Source organism: Fukomys damarensis, unplaced genomic scaffold (genome assembly GCF_012274545.1).
Source record: "Fukomys damarensis isolate Sample0158 unplaced genomic scaffold, DMR_v1.0_HiC HiC_scaffold_20, whole genome shotgun sequence".
NCBI lineage: Eukaryota > Metazoa > Chordata > Mammalia > Rodentia > Bathyergidae > Fukomys > Fukomys damarensis.
Genome location: NW_022900932.1, coordinates 11,655,744 through 11,677,701, shown reverse-complemented (window position 1 = coordinate 11,677,701; position 21,958 = coordinate 11,655,744). Strand labels below are relative to the sequence as shown.

Sequence of the window (21,958 nt, the reverse complement as noted above, 5' to 3'; positions counted from 1 at the left end):
GGGGTCCCGATCTGCTCTCGGGCGTCTCCGGGGTCCGTGGTGGAGGCGGGGGGCGGCCTGGCTCTGGACTGGGCCAGGTTGGGGCTTTCCTGACCCGGCCTCCCTCCGTCCAGACCCCCCGCCCAGGCTGGTCCTAGTGCGGCTGCGGCGTCACACGGGGCCACCGCATTGGGGACGCAGGGACGCGAGGACCACGGTAGTGTCCCCAGCCTCGGGCGCGGCCCTGCGTCTGAACGCTGAAGAGCTCCGAAATCAAGGTTGGCGCCGGGGGTTGCACCGAGGAAGGGGGTGCGACCCTGACTCGGGTCCCCGTCTCAGGGCGAGGGGACAGCGCGGTGCGGCCTCGAGGCTGCGTGCACCGAGCCCGGCGCTGGTCCATCACCCTGGCCGCGGCTCCCCTCTTCCCACATCCCCACCGTCCCGTCTCCTGTGTCGAGGCGAGGGGTGAATTTGATGCCCCGACTCTGCAGGAGCGCGGAGCTTGTCACTGACGCGCACAAACAAGGAGAGCGCTGTGTCCCGCGGGAGGTGGGGCGTCGCGCCGGCTCCTGAGACCCGCGGGCCGGCGCCGCAGTTGCCAGGGCCGGGGAGTCATCCTACAGACGCTCGGTGCTGGACAGGGGGGCGCTGGGAAAGTTTGCTGTTGGTGGCATCGGTGGTGAGGCCAGCCCCAGGGTCCCTCAGGGAGCTTCCTGCCTTTTGTGATGACCCGGCCGGGTTTGTATCCAGGGAGCATCCGGATGCCTAGGGATGAGGAGCTGGGACTGCAGGCTGGGTCCCCCAATCTGCCCCTGACGTTGGCCAGCTGAATGGGTGTATAACCTCGTAGAGACCGTCGTGGGTGAAAGCTTACAACCTGCAGTGTGTGTGTGGTGTGGCTTTGGGTTTTTTGAGACAGTGTCTTTCTAGATAGCCCAGGCTGACCTTGAAATCATTTTGCAGCCCAAGCTGGCCTTGAACTCCTGGTGAACTCAGCCTCTCCAGTGCTGGAATTAGAGGTGTGTGTCACCGAATGGCTATATTTTGTTTTTTACCTTTTAACCCGAGGGAAGAGTTTAAGGGATGCTCTTCCTGTAATCAAAGGGTGGGGTTCTACTAATCAATAAAATGTGCAGCTCCTTTTCTTAAATCATCAAACTCAGTTTACCCAAAAATTTGACACAGGATTTGCAATTGCAGGCCTGACATTGTAAGTCTGGCATTACAAGAAAAAGAAAAAGAAAAAAAAAAAGCAAGAGAAAGGAAGAAAAGAAATATATATTATACACAATCTGAAAGCAACAGGATTCCTTATTCTACTGCTAATTATAATGAAAATGGAACGGAATCCTGAAGGCGTGGAGAGGGTGCCAGGGCAAAGGGATATTGGGAACCATATTAGCCTTCAGTCAGCATGGGAAGAATTGCCTTGTCCTTTTGTTTAGTTTTTGTTTTTAAGACAGGGTCTCACTATGTAGTCCAGGCTGGCTGCAAACCCATCACAAGCCTCCTGTCTCAGCCTCCCAAGTGCTGGTTTTACAGGTGGGCACCACCATGCCCAGCAAGAATCCACTTGTCTTTCCCACCTCCACTCTGCCCACCCCTCTTCAGGGCAGATTTCCTTAAGGTGTAAAACAGTGATCTCAGGACAGCGCCCCGAGCAATGTTTTTCTGGGGTTTCTTGGCCGTTTCAAAGCGACCAACCCCAGGCACTGGAGTTTAGCTAAAAGCAGGATGCTCAGAAGGGGCTACGGGATTGGGGAGGATAGTGATTGGTCTCAAATATTGCAATTAGATTAAAAAAAAAAAAAACAGCTGAGGATGTAGCTCAGTGCTAGAGTGCTTGCCTGGCACAAAACCGCTAACTGCCTGATTTATTATCTGTATTATTATAGGGATACTATTTAAGTATCCATCTTCCTCTTCCTTCAGCTCCCTTTTTATGTGGTAGGCTCTGTGATTGTCATTTTCATGATACTTTTTGGATAAGACAGGCTAACTGCAAGAAAGGCAGCAGCTTCCCATTAAGCTTTGAAAATAACAGATGCACCCAGTGTAATGTCTAATGTGATATGTGTAGCTACTGTGTGAATATGTCCAGCCAGAGAGCATCCCCTGCATGCCACACACAGGATCTCATGTGCAGGGGCACCTCTGCCAGTCACGTGACACTGTCCATTTCACCAGTGAGAAAACACCGGTGAGGCCTCCCAGGACCTCTGGCTCTTCCTAGGTCTCGTGGCTGGCTGGGGATGGCACCTGATGGAAACTTGTCACCTCATCATCCGTCCCTTCACCCTTGTGCCAGGCTGGGTGCTTTTACTCAGATTACTGGCTAATGTGGCAACGGAGAAGGGTGGCAGGGAAAGTTGAGATGGCCGTGTGGTTTGTTGTGGACCCAAGCAAGGGGTCCTGAGTGCATTTAAAGGAAGAGTCCTTGCTGCTTGCGTTTCTGCTTCTGCTGAGCCGAGGCATCTGTGTGATATTAGAGAGTGGAACAGACTGAAAGGCATGTGGTCTAGTCCAGAATTCTGGAGACAGGAAAGTGAGACCTTTGGGTTGGTGCCAGTTTGAGGACAGCCTTCGAAGGGCTTGCCTGGTGTGACAATGTAAGCAGGGGCACCTCACAGCCTCAGAGAGTTGGCTGTGACTGTACACGTAGAAGGGGGACAGTGAGAGGCCAGAAAGAGAGTCATAATTGATAAGGATACGGAGCCTGAAATTTTGGAAACTGCTACTTTACAGGGGTTGAGATTATAGAAGCCTCTGCTAAGCTGCCTAGGCTGTCCAGCTGTGTTGGCTTATAAAGCAACAAGTACTAGTCTTCGTCCCTTTCTCTGAGACTGGGCCTCACCCCTGGGGCTACTTTCTGACCCTTCCCTCATCTGAGCACTTGACCTGGTATCTAGGCAGCTGAGGGGTGGGCCTGCCAGGGGCTGAATTCCTGAGCCATGTCAGGACTTGGTGGCAGGTTCATGTAGAAGTTAACATTAAGAGCTGATACTGTATCTAAAAGATGTTCTCCTTTCTATAGACTTTAGCTCTACAGCCTTAGCATGTCAAAGCAGGGAGGATCCCAAAACTCCACTCATCCAGCCCCCTGTAGTCCCTTGGTCAAGGGAAAAAGCCACCAGTGTTGAGGAAGTGACTTCTTGTTCGCATAGTGACAGAGACATGTGCACTGAGCAGCCTTGCTGAGCAGGGCCCTGTCCCCGGCAGTGGGAGCCCAGAGGTAATCGGGGTTTGGATCTCACCATATGGGTGCAGATGATCTGGTCTGTGGGAGCTGCCAAGAGGGTTATAGGTTCCCTGATTCCTGAGAAATCTGTGGGGGTTGAGTATTGGCCTCAGAGCAGTGTGCAAAGTCCTTACAACCCCCGAAGGGCTTCTTTGGCTGTTAGGTTGAAAGCCTGGAGGGGGCACACTTTCTAGCTCAGAATATCACACATTGGCCCCGAACTCACGCAGTGAAGGGTTTCTGACCCAGTCGTGAGTCACGCAGTCAGAATGTCTAGAATGAGACTGGCGCTTCCCCCAAAAGATGTGTCTTTGAATCTGTTCAGATCCAGGCCAAAACAAATAAGCCTCTAGTGTAAACAAGCTGCACAAGCAGTGCAAATCCGCAGGAGAAGGATTACCTGCCATGAGATGCATATTAACATTGAGAAACCCCGAGACTAGGTAGGCGTGAACCCACCAACTGCCTACGGCTCGTAGTACTTTAGCAGGGCAGAATGGGGCCGAGTCCGCGCAGTGGATGTGGGAAGTCCCGTGAGTGCCACCTGTGCCGGGACAGCGCCCACGGTCCCTTTCTCTGCGTGTCCTTCCTGAGCAAGAGCAGGCAGCGGGAGTGGGGCTGGCTCTGGAGGGTCGTCCATGTGCGTTCTGTCCTTGGGTTGGATGGGAGACCTCAGGCCCCGCCTCTGCACTTGAGTCCATCCTCAGCTGAGAAGTGAGGGCCTTTGGAGTAGCCATGGCCAGTTGTACATGGGTTTTGGGGCTTGCTCTGCCAGCCTTTCATCAAGCGTGTAGAGTGGGATACACACAAGTAAAGTTTGCTGAGTCTTTTGGTGATGGGAAGTGGTCAACAGGCCATTCGAGGCCAGGATGAATCAAGGGTACACAGCTGTGTGTGTTTCCAGTCAGCGTTGACACCCTGAGGCCTTCTGTGGTAAGACCAGGGCACCGGCAGCTGCCTGGCACATGGGTGCTTCTCCTCCATGATGGGAAGCCTTGGTTGTTTGGGAGGCTTGGGAGTGTGTCCCATGGTCATCGGGAGCAGACTTGGTCCCGACTTTTAGGTGCAGACCTGTCTGTTGCACAGAATGACAGCCAGATCACTGTGGTCCCTGAAGTCAAATCCCCGGTTAGCACAGTCGGAGCTGGGGCATTGTTGCTGGGGTAGGAGCAGCTGCCAGCTTGGGTCTGTAGGAAAAGGAACTGGATCATGCAGAAATACCCTGGTCTTACCCCGTGTTTGTGTTTGTCCAACACCGGAAGAGCGACAGGAATCCTGAATTGGCATGTGTGCTGCTACGGGACTGTCCCCCTGCCTCCCGTTGGTACTGGAGCTTGGACAGAGGTCCTGACCTGGAGGAGCCTATGATGTCCCGGCCAGGCTCCAGAGATGGGCGCACTGGTGTTAGGCAGAGCGGCAGTGCCTGCCGCTCGCGGTGATGCTGTGTGCTCGAGGCCCTGGGAAGGTTTCCCTGTCCGAGTGTGGCTTGGGAGCTGACTGATGTTTGCAGGGGTGAGAAGCTGTGTGCAGAGGGCCCAGGCAGGATGTGGGAGGTGGTCAGGGTGCTGCTGTCTCATGTGGTTGCATCTTCCCTGCACTGTATTTGCAAACTGTGCCTAAAACTGTTCCCAATTAAAACAGAAACAACAAAAGAAGAGGGCCTCAGTAAGCCAAGCCGCAGCAAGGCTCGTTAGCTAATATTGATGGTTTTCCGTTTGCTCCTCTGCCACCGGCACCGCTTGGTGTCTGTGTTGCTCGGCACCATTTGGAAATCTGTCTTGGGAGAAGGCCAAGGATAAGCGTTAGAAGAGAGAGGAGAGGGGTGAGTCTGCAGAGCAGGCGCCAGGGCCACTCGGCAGCATTGTGAAGCTGCACCTGGCTTACTGAGGGGTTGGTGTTCGGCACTGGCCCCGGAGCGCTGCTGCAAATCCTGCACACACCAGGGCGCAGGACTGGTCCCCTTGCACAGATAAGACAGCGAGGTTCCTGTTTACGGTTGGGTCCTCGGCCAGTGCGGGAGAGGGGATTCAGGTCCAGGTCAGTGTGTCTTTAACACCATTCTTCTAGGGGGAACGGGTCACTTTCATTGACCAGAAGTTTGTTTCCTGTAAAGGGGAAGATTTACCTGGAGGCTGAGCCTGCTCTTCTCATCTGGGGAATGGCTGTGCTTCCCAGCTGTGCTTGGCTGTTCAGCCCAAGTGACCACGACAGCAGCCTGGGTGTGGGCTGAGGGGGAAGGGCGTGGGCTCGCTGGTGACCAGTGAGCCTCCTGCTCTGGAGATGGAAATGTACTCCCAAACTGAAGTGATATAAATAGGGAATGGATGCCTTGCCATGCTGCAATTTGGGTGATGTTGGTAAATATTTGCTTTGTGAGTAATAGTGCAACCTGGTTCTGCTTAGCAATGTAGTTTCACTGACTTTTCCCAAGATCGGGGGAACTTTTAGGATGTTCCAGGTTGCCAGCCCAGTGATTTGTGTAGGATAAATGTGGATGGGAGCCATCAGTTGTTACTGTTTCCTGTGTTCACTGTTCATGTTGGGGCTCTTAGAAACTAGCCAAACGCCTCGATTTGCATGGTCCCGGGGACATCCGGCCTGTGTGGCTTATCACACGCACTTAGAACCCTCGTCTGGGTTCTAAGCGTCTCCTTGTAGGTGAGGGTGACCTAAGAGACCAGAGGAGGACAAAGAGGGAGAAGAAACTGTGTAATCTTTAGTCCCGGAAAAAGAGGTTGGAATTCTGGTCTCTCAAACCCTTTGGGACAAGATGGTCATTTTATTTCCTTCTCAATGTGACCAGTGTTACTTTCCCCAAAACTGGGAGACGCTGGGGGGTTGGAAAGGAGGGAGGAATTCAAGGCAATCGGTGGTGGGTTTCCAGAATAGTTTAATGAGTTATTGTCCCATTCTTGCTTTGTATCTAGAAGCCCCAGGCTCTTCTTTTCCTCTTGAATTTAAATCTCACTTCTCTAGAATGGATGAGGTCTCTGTGTTTCCCATCTTTTCTGGTACTGCTCTTCCATCTCAAGCTTCTTAAAGACAGGGAGAAATGTCTTTAAGGAAGACCACAGTGAGCGTGAATGATGATGGATGTATTCTAGAACAGTCTCGTTCTCTCTAGACAAGTTGGAGGCAGCTGGAGCCTGCATGGCACCTCAATCCTTAAGAAAGAACATTTGAATCTTAAACAAGTTGGCCATTAGAAGCACCAGGTCAATACAGAATTGTCTTTCTGTTTCTTCCAAACTCACTTCTCTTCCTTGACAGTATCTGTGGAGTGTTGAGATGCGTGTGTACATATTTTCAGGGCAACCTCTTTTCCAGGACCAATGATTAAACAATTTGCTTTCACCCTTTCCCCTTGAAGTTCTGCTTTTCTTCAGGTAGGCATTTTCTGTTCCCTTTCAAGAGCGTGCTCGTATTTTTTGTGCGTGTCATAAGATTTACAGAGCGTGTGTTGAAGAACACCATGCATTGCTGGACTCTGGGCATAGGAGGGTGAAAGGCTCTCTGTGGCCTCTCCCGCCTGGAGTCTGTAGAAGGTGTGATGTTTATAATCGAGCGGTGCAGGAGGAAGAGCGGCTGGGACAAGGGCTGCATGTGGAATAGCCCGAGGAAGGAAGGGGTCCCTGCTTTCTGGGAGCGGCAGGAGGGTGGGGTGGTGCTGGGCTGGGCAGGGGAACTAGGCCTTTGAAGCCATCAGGGTGCCATATGTCCAGGGAGGAGTGGGGTGACAGCGTGGCCTGGACTCAGCCTTCTTGAACAGTCTTTGTCCATGCCAGCTCCTCCTGAGCTACACCCAGCCCTCGACTTAAAAAAAAGGGGGGTTACCGGCAGTTCTGGTGAGAGATGGGGGGCTGGCTGCAGGAGGCCAGTGAGTGGCTTTGACAGGGGCCAGGGTGGAGATGACAGCTCTGCAATGAGGGTAGTGCAGGTGGGGACAGCCAGCCAGAGACTGGAGAGAGCGGACTGATGTGGGCAGATGGGGTTCTGTCTGTGGGGTTGGAGACTCGCCCCGTTCCGGCCTCGTGGCTGCCCTTGACACCTGTGTCCCCTGGGTGCCCGGTCGCAGACAGCAGCGCTAACCAGGTCCTGTTCGTGTGAACCCAAGGCTCTTGTTCTTCCTGGGTGGTTCCCCAAGGCCTGGCCCTCGAAGTGGGCCACCAGGTCAGAGGAAATGAGTGAACAGCTTTATGGCTTTTGCTGTACATTGTCAGGTTGTCTCTCGGAAGACATTCGTTTAGAGTCCACCAGCCACCTGTAAATGTGCTTTCTGTGCCACGAGCCTGCCAGCCTCGGAGTCCCTCGTGTTGGTTCATTTGTGCTCCTTCGGTGTGGATGCCCAAGGGCCTTCGGTTTTATAGATTCGATTTCATAGTCACTGCAATCTCAGGCCTTTATCCATGGCGATCGCCTTGGTAATTACTCCTGTGGTCCCTGTCTCAACTACTGAGAAGAAGATGCATTCACTTCATTTACATTAAGTCTCTGTGCCTTTTCGGTTGTTAGCTTTCTAGTTAGCTGAGTATGGCATATGCTTTTACACTCTCCTTTCAATATTACTGTACTTAATAGCCTGAAGTTTTAAGTTTGTATTATGAGGCGCATTTTATTTCTTTGTGTCTGAGAATGCTTTCTTGTTACTACTGTTAATAAATTGATCTCCTAACAGATGAGAAATTTCTGATGACTTTGGACCTTTTGATTTTATCTCTTTTGTAGTGGAGTTCACTGGGGATCGAACTCAGGACCCTGAGCTTGCGAGGCAGTTGTGGCAGCGCTGACCACATCCGTGGCCCTTTTTCTTTCTGTTTTTGAACAGAGGTCTCAAGCATTTGCTAAGTTGCCCAGGCTGGGCTCGACCTGTTGGGTTTGTTCACCCTCCTGGGCTTCAGAGTAACGCTGTGAGGGTTCCTTCCGTGACGTCTGGGCAGACGCATCTGGAAGGTGCCCGGCCGCTTTCCTTCTCAGTGGCAGGTTGCAGTGCAGGGCATCAGTAAATGCGAACATCAATAAATGCGTTCCTTTGATTTGTAATAACTATTCAAAATGTAAAAACTATTCTTAGCTTGTAGGCTATACAAAGCAAACTGAGAGTTTGCCTGCTTTTTTGTGTTTTCTTTGTTTGTTTGTTTGTTTTTTGACACAGGTCTCACTCTATAGCCCAGGCTGGCCTTGAACTCACTATGTAGCCCTGGCTGACCTCGAACTCATGGCGATCTTCCTGCCTCAGCCTCCTGAGTGCTACTAAGATTGCAAGCGTGCGCCACTGTACCAGGCTCACCCTTCTTTTACATAAAGTCATTAACACCTTAGGGGATGAGACCAGGGAAACTCATTCTGGAAAACTCTGCCTTGAATTCTGTGCCAGCCTGAAAAACACTCATTAATAGTCAACTCTTTCTAGCTTGGACTCTCTCCTTTACTGTTACCAAGTTTTACTTTTAAATGTTTTGAAAATTGGTCTTTATTTCTCTTTTAACTCTCTGCCGTGAACTTTGTATTATTATTATTTTTTTCTGCAGTGGGCTCTATGATTGGGAAGATGTGTTTTAGGATCACACAGCTTTGTTGAATGTGGAGTTTTTGATACGCTTCTCAGGAACTATTTACATCTTAATTGGAATAAAGCTAAAATATAGTAAAATAAAAAGGTGGTGGAAGTGATCATGAAAACTGCATTCATGCAGCACCTGTTGTGTGTCAGGCGAGTTAACCCTGCTTTGCCCTTTATTAACAGTAATTGTCACTGGGCGTTGTGGCTCATGCCTGTAATCCCACTACTTGGGAGGCTGAGGCAGGAGGATTGCTGTGAGTTCGAGACCAGCCTGGACTACATAGTGAGTTCTAGGTCAGTCTCAACTACATAGTGAGACCCCGTCTCAAAAAAAGAAACAACCCCACCCCCCAAAACCAGTAATTGTCCAAGCGGTCTTTGAAGAGATCTTACTGTTACCCCATTACACGAGTGAGGAAGAAGAGGCCAGGGCCTCCTGGGAGCCACGATAAAAAAAAAACAACCCCAAATCCCGGTGTTTTTCCTGCCCTCACCTGGACACAGGTTCTCCAGCTGGTGTCCTCCAGGTCAGCTGTGACACCGTCTCCCGGGAGGTGGTTTTGGCCTAGGCAGAGGGCTGTGCCCATGGAACTGGCCCCCTCAGGTGCCAGCAGCAAGCCCTGGCTGTCACTTGGGCTCCCAGGACCCCCTCTGTGGGTTCCACTAATTCGCTGTTGTGGGCTCACCCATCTCAGGGAAACCTTACCTTGCTTATTAATGAGGGTTGCAGTTAGTTGGAAGAACCCACGGGGTGGGCACGCAGGGGGAGTGGTGCCACCCCCAGCCAGGGCGTCCTCAGCCATCCTGAGTTCTCTGAACTCCCCCTACCCTTCCCTTGGAGCCAGCTACTTCCTTCCTCAGCACCGTTTATTGCCTGGTAGATGTTGATGGTGAACTTAACCTTCAGCCCCTTTCTTCTTCAGAGGTCAGGGCCGGGCTTCAGGTCCCAGTGCTGTCAGGATGCCTGGGACCTTCTGGGGACCGCTCCCCATCCTGAAGCTTCCAAAGGACCCAGCGCCACCGGTCATTGTGTTAGCTGCAGAAACCATTCCTCTCTCTCTGGAGAGTCCCAGGATTTAGGAGCTGTGTGCCAGTTGGTTTCGCGTGGGTTTGGGTGAAATCCTTAGGGACACAGAGTAGCATCGCGGTCCTGTCTCACTGTTCTGTGGGTGGCACAGTGATGGAGTGAGTGGGTGTGGCCTTGCCCTCTGGTGTCGGTGGAGGAAGGAGCTGGGGTGGAAGCTCTGGCCAGCAGCTCATGCCGGGTACCTGTACTCTTGCATCGTAGGTGTGGGGAACAGCATCCGGGTGAACTCTAGACTGAGTGTTTCCTTTCCCGGCATGCCCTGAGATGCAGTCCGTTCACCCCAGCCTCGGCATTCCCTGTATGTACCAGCTGTAAGAACAGCCTTTGCTTCTACCCTGGAAACAGGACTTCTCTAAATCACAGAGGCTGCAGGAGGTGCGAGAGTTGGCAAGTTTATGTAATGTGGCTGGGAACCAGTGTGCTGGGGATTTGTGGCAGCACCGTCATCCTGAGGGGCTCCATTCAGTGCATTCTTTTTCAGAGCTGAGGGATTCCAGACAGTCAGTGTCTTGATCTTACAAACTTCACATGATGTTCGAGATAAAATGGTAAAAAATTCTGAGAATATCCAGATCTGCCTGAGTTTTGCCTTTTGATTCATCTGTTAGCGTGCTTTAGAGTCATCATCCCAGGAATAATTTGTTGCTTTCTAATCCCCAGACTAAGTGAATTTTGTCTGAAAAATACTAGCTTCAAACCAGACATGGTGCCACGTGCCTGTAATTCCAGCACCCTGGGAGGCTAAGGCAGAAAGATGGCAAGTTCAAGCCCGGCCTGAGTCACTTAGTAACTTAGCAAGTAAGACCCTACCTCAAAACTAAAAAATAAATAAAAATAAAAGTTCGGGGGATGTAGTTCAGTGCAAAGGCCCTGGTCCAATGCCACTGCGTCAAGCCAAAACAAAACACCTAGCTTTGTACAGCCTTGAAAATAATTCTACACCACTCCCTCAGGCCTGTCCATTATGAATAGCCAAAGTTTATGGCTGCCCCGAGTCTGCGTGTAATTAGAATTCAGTAGGAACAAGGATAAGTATGTTGTAATCATAAAGTCTAAGGGATTTTCTTTTTGTTGGAAGGATGAGGTCCCAGAGTAAAGAAATTGTTAAAGACCAGGGCGTCATCATCAGTTTCCAGACATGACAGTGTCCACACATCCCAGGCACTCTTGTCTTCCTTGTGCAGTCTCCGCGCTCCATGTAGAGGGGACAGAGCACAGGGGCGACATTTGTCACCCATGAACACTGCAGTCCTGGGGCCCTGTGCAGCGACCCGTTGAAGCTCCTGTACCCCTCTTTGGAAATCTGTGTCTCTGTGATTCTTACCTTTTAATCATCCAGTAAGTACAATGTCCCCACATCCTGTGCAGCTGGGGTGCTGCACTGGTACTCACCTCCTTCATCCTTAACTCTGGCGGGGTAAGTGACCTGGATAAACCAGATTCTTCTGACAACTCAAGTTTAAACCAGAAAGGAGCATGGATAACTTGGGAGGATACTCTCACTGTATAGCTTATAGTTCCACGCACCACATTAGTGCAACCTTTTCCTAGCTACGAGAATGGTTTAACCCTTCACTACACCAGCTTTGCATCTCATGCACCGTGGGGAGGAAGAGCAGGTTTAGGGTTCTGTGAAGGCAAAATGACATCCTGGGGTCTTTGCTGTTACACACAAGGGTGTTGGAGGCTTCATTGCCTGAGCTGCCTGTCTGCCCTGAAGACTTCTGGGTTTTCTGGTGCTTGCTTTTGTACACGTGCTCATCTTGGAACCTCTTCCACCACCACCCATTAACTTTGTGCTTTTAATTATTTATGACGTGCAAACTCATTCTCTCTGCAAACACTTGCATCGGGTTCCTTCAGGGAGGCAGTGTATACGATCCACCTGATCCTTGTCCTCACGGAGCTTGTGGTCCGCAGGGGAAAGATAACCGTCAGCAGAAAGATGTACTGGGAGAAAGCATGGTGGTCATGGAGGGAAAGGAGAAAAGAGCTGGTGAAACTTGTTCCCAGTAAGAGAGGGGCGGGTGGCGTGGCACAGAGGAAGCCCCATCTGCTAATGGCTCTACATTTCATCCAGAATCATGCAGGAAATGACTGCAAGTTTACGCTGGTGATGAAAGGACCAGATTGGTGGTGGGTTGGGGTGGATGAGCAGAAATAAGACAGAGCTCAGCACTGCAACTCATAGGTCAGAGGCCCCGGGGAGTGTCTTTACTCTGGATTGCTGATGTTTCTTCTCCCTTTTCAATGCTAGTGTGGGCAGACTTTCTGCCAAATGCCAGATGATGAATCTTTGGAGTCTATGGGCCACACATAATACAGTCAGTGTGGCAGCTACCCAGCTCGTCCACCATAGCGTAAAAGCAGCCATAGGCAAAGCCACCACGGAGGTGTGGATTGATTGCGTTTGCTGGCCCTGCCTGGCTGTTCTCGCACTCTTCATTACTGAAGGAGAGAGGAAATGTGGTCTGTGTGGCCGTCCCTGGCCTGGAGCTGCTTGTATCCATTATGGGAAGATAAGTATACACACTTAGGGGCCATTAACAAGGCAGTGTATAATTACACACCAGCAGGGTGTGCAGAAACAGGAAGTGTGAAGATTGCACTCATCTGGTTGGCGTCTGGGCGTCTTTGACACCAGCCTCTGAATATTGTGATTATTTAAATCAAGGTTCACCTTCTTTGGAACCCTTAAGTTTCTCTAGGCACACCAATCCCCTGTGGCCACCCTTGGTGCATCTTGGGGCAGAGCCAGAACTTTTAGTTCCTTCTCTGAGCTTCCTGTGGGTCAGACTTCCCCTCTGCCTACCTCTTCCGCTTCTTGCCTGGAGTTAATTTCTGCTTCTCCATCCTGAAAACCATTTCAGAACATCTGTATAGCCAGGCATGTTGACGAACACCTATAATTCCAGTTGCTCAGGAGACTGAGGCAAGAGAATCGCAAGTCTGAGACCAGCCTGGGCTACTTTACTGAGACCGCCTCCCCGTGGGACTCTTCTCCGTACTTTCGGTTCAAAGCGGGCGGTGAGAACTGGAGTGGTTTTTGCCTGTCCCGTGGTAGAACCTGGTGAAGGCCTCGGTGGACCCCAGCAGTTGGTCTTCACCCTGGCCCAGGCCTGGCACACACGCGACATCTTCGTCAGTGTTTGTCCATGAACCTGTAGTCAGTGGTTCCAGAGTTGTCATTTCTGATGTCATCCCAGGCGTCCATACTGTTAGTTAACGTTAAGGAACGGTAAGACTTGTCCTCACAGTGGGGTGGTTGAAGGTCCACTTCAGCCTCTTAGGACTAACAGAGCCACTGAAAGCATGGGGAAGGGGAGGTCTACAGATCAGTATCGGGTTTGGAGTGCACGCCCTGGGGACAAGGAGGTCAGCCCCAGCCCTGCACGGAGCCAGCCAGCTGGCCAGCCAGCCAGCCAGCCAGGGTGTGGCTGATTGCCCAGCCTGGCCTCTGCTGGGGTGGAGGACCCTTAGGTCCCAGAGGACTCTGGACACTGCTCCAGGCTTCCAATATGCAGAATCCAAAGCTCCCTATGGCTGCTTCCAAGTGTGGACTCTGAGAAATGCACAGCAGGGCCACCTCCGTGACCTCCTGGGTGGCATCTTCAGTTTTGGGGAGACCGAGTCTCATCTTGTCCTTGGCAGTTCATCTGCCACGCTCAGAACAGGGTGGCTGGGGCTGATTCTGCAAAAAAAAAGCAGCAAGGGGAGGAAAGATGGAGCTGGAGTGAAAGGGAAGACATCTCAAGAGTTTATTACAGTGGGTCAGGGGCTCTTTCGGGCTCCATGGTGAGGTTGATCTTCAGCGTCCTTCACAGGAAGGTCAACCCCAGTGTCTTTTTCACATTTTTTGGTCTTCCATTAAAACAACAACAAAAAAAGCAAAACTGTTATAAACTAAAACCTAGTTATTGACATTTATCAAGCAAGTTCTGGGCCAGGATAAGAGACACAATGGGAAATAGTTTAGGTTCTGATAGTTAAATTTTGTGGTGGGGAGGAACTGAATCTTGTTAAGTGTCAAGGTGCTGAAAAGACAGGAACTTTGATCACTCTGGAAAAATCCTTGCTTTGTTCTCTTAGTTACTCATTCAGCCGAGTGTTCAGAGGGAGTTTGCATGGCCACCCAGCAGGCAGGCTGAGGCAACTTATTCTCTTACAAACTTTCTCTGTTCTTTAGAAGGCAGCCAGCACTGTTGGAACCTCAGTCTTCATTACTGGGGAAAACTTTCTTTGATATTCTGACTTCTCCCTTTCTCAGAAGGACCTCAGGATTTAGTATGGCAAATAAAGTCTGCTGTTCCCCAAGTTTTTGTGCTAGAAGCCACTGGAAAGTCCTGCTGCGCTGGGTGGGGGTTTTCTGTTCTGTGATTGATGTTGAAATGTCTGATGAGTCCTCCGTGTGGGCCCAGCTTGTGCCTGGCCTCCTTGGGGGCCACAGCCCCCCCCCCGTGCACACAGTGTGACTCTAAAAGCATCAGACCTTGTTTAGAGCACGTGCTAAGGCCTTCCTCTGTTTTGGATTAAAAAAATTTTTAAAAAAAGTAAAGAGAAAGAGTAAAATGGAGCTGGGCACTTCGCTTCCTATAGGAGAAAGGTTTGAGAAAGAGTCAGGCTGTGTCTGTCTGTCAACCCCAGGCAGGCAGCGTGGGGTATCGTGTGGCAGCTTGAACGTGTGCCTCCCTGTCTCATTTGCTTTGGAAGTGGGATGTTTGTGTGGGGAAATGGAAGACTCAGGAAGCTCTTTCTCGTCTTCTGCATGACTTCTACGCAGCGTCTTTCTTTGTGTGTGTGTGTGTGTGTGTGTTTTATTGCTGGGGATTAGACCCAGGACCTCATGCATGCTGGGCAAGCACTGTACCGTGAACCCCGCCCTCAGCTGTCTAGAGGAGACTCAATACCACCTTCAAAGTGCCTCCACATCCAAATTCTTGGTTGGCTGTAGAGCCAGTTAGAGAAGTGGGGTAGGGTCTGTCTTATAGATGCTGAACGGGCAGCTGAGACCATGGTCAAAGCTGGACCCCCGCTTCCCAGAGTGGCCACACGTAGGAAGGTGGAATCCCAGTCTCCACCTTTCTGCTGTGGCCGCTCAGGCCCGACCTTTAAGCTGATGGCAGTGTTGGCCTGGCTGGCGCATTCTCCTCCTCTGCATCTGTGTGACAAATTGTTTCTGTGTCCCCCCTCCGTGTCTTTCAGCTCGGGTTCCTTTGCACCACCTGGGCTCAGCCAGCACAGAAAGCAGCAGGCCTCGTTGGCACGTACCACCATGTGGACCGTGCCACAGGCCAGGTTCTAACATGCGACAAGTGCCCAGCAGGGACCCACGTCTCGGAGCACTGTACCAACACAAGCCTGCGTGTGTGCAGCAGCTGCCCGGCCGGAACCTTCACCCGGCATGAGAACGGCATCGAGAAGTGCCATGACTGTAGCCAGCCATGCCCAGGGCTGATGGTTGAGAAACTGCCATGCTCCGCCTGGACCGACCGGGAGTGCACCTGCCCACCCGGCATGTTCCAGTCCAATGCCACCTGCGCCCCCCACAGCGTGTGTCCTGTGGGGTGGGGGGTGCGGAGGAAAGGGACCGAGAATGAGGATGTACGGTGCAGGCAGTGTGCGAGGGGCACCTTCTCCAACGTGCCTTCCAGCGTGCTGAAATGCAAGGCCTTCACGGACTGCCTGAGCCACAATCTGGTGGTGGTCACGCCGGGCACCAGGGAGGCAGACAACATCTGTGGCCCCCGCCCGGCCCTCTCTAGCACCACCTCCCCCTCCCCTGACACTGCCGTCTCTTCACACTTCAATCCCATGGGATCCCAGGAAGTCCCTTTCTCCAGCTATGTCCCTGAAGGTAACTTAGCTCGTAAATTCCTTATTTGAGAAAGTCTCGGAGCCCATTGGAGAGGCCCAGAGTGGGTTTGGACCCAGGATGTCTGTTTCATTTTGTGTACCCCAAAGTCAGCCCTGGAGAAGAGACCTTCATTCTGTAGCTAATTACATCTGGCTTCTTCGGGTATATTAGAAACATTTAGAGTCAGAAGTTTTCTATTAGGAAGATGAGATATTTAAAAAAAGAAGTCACGTGAAGTGAGAACGGAGAGAATAATGTGTAACCGTATGAGACACTGAAACTCTTCAGGTCTCAGTTCGTACTGACCAAGTAATAAGTGAATGAGCTCAGTGTTTAAGGTCCCTTCCAGATTAAGTTTTCTAACACGAGGCAAATCCGGGTAGACACAGCTGAAAGGAAAGAAGTACAGAGAAGGGGAGGAAATGCCTCTGCATTTGGAAGGAAGGTTAGAAGCATCAGGAACAAGTGAATTTGTTGTTTTTTTTTTTTAATTGAGTTTATTGGTACATTTTAGGGATACAGTACAGTTACATTCATCATTGGGATCTTGTACCTCTGCATGACAGGTCTTGGTTCTCATTTTTCCCCCTTGTCCCCGCCCTCCCTTCACCCCCTACTCTCCTCCCCCTTTACAAACACTTCATTTCCATTTTTTCATTTTCTCCTATTTTTTCTTTTCCCTTATTAGCTTTTCCCTACCCTTCCCACTTTCTCTACACCTTTCTTTCTGTTTCACATGGTCAATTATCTCATTAGGATCTTATGTACTATGATAGTTTTTCACACCAGAGAAACTATTCGGTATTTACACATGTGTGACTTATTTATTTCACTTAGGAGTATATCCTCAATATGTATCCACTTTCCTATGAATGAATCTAACTTCTCATTCTTTATGGCTGAGTAGTATTCCGTTTTATAGAAAAACCACATCTTCTTTATCCAGAGGAAACAAGTGAATTTGTATCAGACCAAAGGTGAGCAGCATTAACTAGCATTTACCTCTGGAAAACAGCAATCTGATGTTTTTCTAGTCACCTTGACTTCCTGGCCTTTATCAAGTGTCCCAGTTTTCCTGAGGTTCCACTTGAACCTGGGGAAAATGTACAGTTTAGTCTATTTTCAAATCCTTGTTGACTGTTGATTTTCCTGAGACGTAATCCCTGTGAGTTGTGCTCCCTTCATCCTGTGTGTGCGATGGTGCTGGCCTTCATGATAACCCCATGTGTGGGTTGAGCTTGCTCACTCCCGCCATCTTGAAATGAAGAAACAGGCTCACAGAGCTCAAAGGGCCACTCCAAATTTCCTCAGAGGCTGACACAGGCCAGGTTCTTCCCTGGGGCCTGGACATTCCTGTTTCTCTTTTCCTTAATAAAGACATATTGTGGAAGCTTCTCTGAAAGAAGCCCGCCAAGTGCCAACCTCGGTCTTGCTTAACCTGTTGGAAACAGCTGTTGAGAAAAGTCTCGCCTTACTTTATTCACTGAGCTGCTCCACCCAACCTTTCACTTGTCAAACCTGGGTTTGTGTCCGAGCTCTTTTCTTCATCCTAGTCATGTGCTCCATTTCACCCCTGCTTTGTAAAATGGTTTGAAGGTGAGAGAGGGAGGAGACTGAGCAAAGGAATTATATTTAAATTGATTCTCAGAATAATTGGTACCGTTAAGAGCAGACTGGAGCACTCTATCCACTCAATGTGTGAACTACAGCAGTTGCAGGAGGCCCAGGGGTAGGGTAGGGCTGCACAGGATTCCTTGCTTTGGGTACAGGAGAGTCAGTTTAGCCATTCTGACTTTACCTTCCACTGGAGGTGCTGCATGGGCCTTGATGGAAATGTACAGTTCATTAAGTCCTGAAGGTTAGTCGTTCCTTCTTCGATTATCTGGCCTCCTTTGGAGATGACCAGGGAGAGAAGGGAAGATGTAGACCCCCAAATGTGGAAACGCTCTTCCCCTCCTCCTTCCTCTTTTTTCTAGGCATGAACTCAACAGAATTCAACTCTTCTGCCTCTGTTAGACCAAAGGTACCCAGTGGCATCCAGGAAGGGACAGTCCCGGACAACACGAGCTGGGCAAGGAGGCACAAAGGCATGAACAAGACCCTCCCGGGACTCCAGGTGATCAGCCACCCGCAGGCGCCCCCGCACAGACACATCCTGAAGCTGCTGCCTTCCATGGAGGCCACCGGTGGCGAGAGGTCCAGCACGCCCGCCAAGGGTGCCAAGCGGGGCCACCCGAGGCAGAGCCCACACAGACACTTCGACATCAACGAGCACCTGCCCTGGATGATCGTGCTCTTCCTGCTGCTGGTGCTGGTGGTCATCGTGGTGTGCAGCGTTCGAAAGAGCTCCCGGACGCTGAAGAAGGGGCCCCGGCAGGACCCCAGCACCATCGTGGAAAAGGCAGGGTTGAAGAAGTCCCTGGCTCCGGCCCAGAACCGGGAGAAATGGATCTATTACTGCAATGGCCACGGTGAGCATCTCCCCTTCTTGCTCACCGCTCCCGGGTCCCCTAGTCCTGCTTTCCGAGGAGTGCACGTGCGCAATGTGCGAATCTCTGGGGTGCGGGGCGCGGCCTGCTCTGCTTGAGTGGTGGAAATGGTTCTGACCGACTCAGTAGAATTAACGCATCCTGAGCCTGCAGCCTCTGCTTCCATTTCCCCCAGCATCTGTAAGGCAGAGCAGCCTGCGGAATCGGAGACCTAAGAGTTAACCTGCAGGGACTCTGCCAGACCTGTCACTTAACACGTGAAAGTGAGATGGGAGAGGAGCTGGTTGTCCAGTGGGGCTGGACTCCATCCTGCTGGCCTCACCCCACTGGGCTGCTGGGAAGAGAGAGGGGGTGAAGCCCAGCTTGCTGTCAGTTTGCCTCCTTGCGAGTTTTGAGTCTGCTTTTCCTGTTCCTATTGCTTTCCCCTGTGTCTGTCTTACTTAGGTGTTGGGGGGCCTCCCTCCCACCAGGAAGCGTGGCGGGGGCGCTGGTGTGTGAGGGACGCCCAAGGCACAAAGTGCTGGTTACCATCGGGGCTTGGGCACTATTTCCCTTTCCTGGCAGCCAATGTGCTGGAATATTTTGGTCTTTCCCCTTTTGAGGGTGAAAATGGCGTCTAGAACTTGTACCAGAACTAAGTTTGGCTGGAAGACCGCAGTTTTTGCCCTGTGGCAGGAGCTTTCTTTTCTTTACATTTGAAATGGTCCAGCCCAGCTCTGACACGGCTGTGTCCCCGTGTGGCTTTCTGCTCAGCAGTGGAGGAGAAGATGAGAGCGGTTGCCTACTTGGCCTCTTCTGTTGAATTTTAACGATGCTATATCACTTGACCCGGCAACTCTGTTTTTGTGAATCTGACATAAAGGTATAATCAGAAATACTGTAGAAAGAAGGTGCAAGTACAAAGTTCTTAAACTTTATATATGTAAAATAAACATTGGAAATCACCACAGGGCCAGTTTCAGAAAGATAACTGATGGAATATTATATTGACATTAAACATTGTATGAAATTTCCTTTCACTTACGTCACAGGAAAATATTTACCTCAGGTAAATAAGGAAACCAAGCTAAAACAAGCTACCTGGCTTCTATAACATAATATCAGTTCTCCAAACACTATAAAGGCTAAAAGGAAATACGCTAAAAAGACATTTTTTTTCAATGTGGTTGAATTTATGTGTAGATTTTTTAAAAATTATTTTTTCTGTGATTTCCCTAAATTTTCTGTTATAAGCACGTGCTACTTTTATAATAGAAGATGTAGAGCAAGGCAAAAGCACAAACGTACCACGGATGTTGCTTCTCTTGCCGGTGGGTGGAAGTCAGAGCCACAGGACGGCCCGTCAGAGGTGAGCGCCCTACCTGGGCCCCAGCCGGGATGGATGGCATGAGACACTCCTCCTCCTGGATCCTGGCTGGCAAAAGCGTCAGTCCTTCCCTTGGTCTTTTTAATTAAGAACAAACAAAGATGTTTTGTTGGCACATACATTCCAAACTTATAAAAAGCTGTTGAACGGTGTAGAGCATGCCTGCACACCCCGGCCCGGATTGACCTGTGCACACTGTGGTTTTCACTCTTTCCCTGGTACAAAGATGTTTTGTTGGCACATACATTCCAAACTTATAAAAAGCTGTTGAACGGTGTAGAGCAATCCGGCCCGGATTGACCTGTGCACACTGTGGTTTTCACTCTTTCCCTGAAGCCATAGCTACATTTTGTGTAATAAAATACATACGCAGACTAGCTCACTATGTAACACTGTATATGTATGTGTACAGTGTCATTTTCCCACATAATTTCCTGATCATATCCTTCCATACTTCAGGATATACGTTTCCTAACAGTCCAGTAGTCTCTTGCCAAAACATGATTGTCATGTTTACGAAAAACATGATTTTCAACCTAAATACGTTTAGCACATACTTTGCTCCCCGCATTTCATGTTTACCGTGTAAAGCCTGGATGGAAAGCACACGTTGTCCCCAGTGCAGGATCCAGTCTCAGGCCGGATGGAGCCATCACTTGTCCTGCAAGGATCTCACCCAGGTGCTAGTGCTGCCGTGGATTCATCTAGTTAGTGGGACACAGTGTGAACCTCCTGATAGATTAAGTAAACTTGGAACTGTCTTCTCCTCGTTTCTTTTCTTTGCTTTTAGTAGTGGTGTTTATACATCAGATGACCGACCATCAGCTATCTTTCGAAACTCCAGTGGTGTCATTTTCAAAATCTGTGAGCACACACCAAGTGTAGATGTAAAAGCTGGTCCGGCACCAGAGAGCAATTGAATGCCATGACCTTAGACGTTCGTAGGGCTGTCGTCACCTTGTGAACCAGGGTGTCCTTAACTCAGGGTCTTCGGCTGGGCATGGTGGCACACACCTATAATCCCAGTATTCAGGAGGCTGAGGCAGGAGGATCACTGCAAGTTGAATGCCAGCCTGGGCTCCATAGTGAGTTCAAGGCCAGGCTGAACTACATGGCAAGACCCCGTCTTAAAAAAAGAAAAAGACAGCATCCTATTTGGTAAAGGAGTGGGGTTGCCAAACCAAGTGAGACCCAGCCATCCCCGCTATAGACATCACTGCCACCTGGCACCCATCCAGGTGTCACCACGTCACCCAGTAGTTCAGCCTCTGCCCCGGGTTTTGTTTCGGGTGTTTATCCTCAAGGCGTATTTCTAAGCAAGCCCTTTTCTTTCCAGTTGCTAGTCTCAAAGGTCCCACAGATGAGATCCTGTGACAAAGAGAGGTTGTGTTTGGTGAAAGCCGTGCCAGGTGCGCCGGGACCTGGGAACAATGCGTGCTGATCTGGTAACACTGTCCTGGCAGCAGATTGTCCTAGATGAAGGGATCACTTCCTGCTTCTGCTCCAGTTCACACCCAAGTGTTCATGAGGTCAGGTAGGGACAGAGTTGCCAGGCCCAGGCTGTTCTTTCTGTAGTCCTGCAAGTCCTCACTAGCCCTGCCCCCTCCCGCAGGATCTGTGCTCCTGATACCACCCTGAGGGGACAGTGGTGCCCGTTTTCTCACTGCAACGACCTGGGCCTCTCCCTTCCCGAGCTCCCCCACCCTTCTCTGTCTGTCATGGTTCACAGGTCCTAAAGCTGAAGTCCACGGAACTGCAGTCTTGGTTCTGCGTCGTGCTAGCTTTGGAAACCAAGATGAGGCTTTCCTTCTTTGGCAGGGATGGAGAACCAGGCCTCGCCTCCTCCTGAGGTCGCAGCAAGTCAGTGTTTGGAAGTTTGGGACCCAGCTGTAGTTTCTGGCAATCTTACCTATTTCAGCAACAGGAATCACAAGTCACTTCAGAATTTTTGTATATAAAAAAATCTAAGAGTTTATTATTGGCTCCAGTATCAGCAAGATGGAAGTGTGTCGTTAGTGTTCAAATTGTCGGGCTTTTGTCAGTTTTGGGAAATATATTTGTTTTTGCAGTATAACCCTAACATAATGGGGTAAGTGGCGGTGGGGGTCGAAAAAAAGATCAGTTTAATTTAAAAGTAAGATGGTTGTGGGTTGCACACCTGTAATCCCAGCATTCGGGGAGTTGAGGCAGGAGGATTGCTGTGAGTTCAAGGCCACCTTGGGCTACACTGAGTTCAAGGCCAGCCTTGAATTCAAAGCAAAACCCTGTGACAAAAGAGAAACCCACAAAAATAAAAAGATTAATGTGGGTTCACCATTAACTGGGAGGTTACCTGGAAGATGATTTTTTTCATTTGCTTGGTTTTGTCCAAAAAAAAAAAAAAAA

At 50.3% G+C, this 21,958-nt stretch overlaps 1 protein-coding gene across 1 annotated transcript in view; it reads left to right on the top strand.

The window, feature by feature from the left end:
* Nucleotides 1-21,958, top strand: part of Tnfrsf21 (TNF receptor superfamily member 21) — a 57,023-nt gene that overhangs the window by 4,340 nt on the left and 30,725 nt on the right. The window contains exons 3-4 of the mRNA XM_010617781.3: nucleotides 15,067-15,718; nucleotides 17,695-18,189. Coding sequence (XP_010616083.1) covers nucleotides 15,067-15,718; nucleotides 17,695-18,189 — 1,147 coding nt within the window. The remainder of the gene's footprint in view (nucleotides 1-15,066; nucleotides 15,719-17,694; nucleotides 18,190-21,958) is intronic.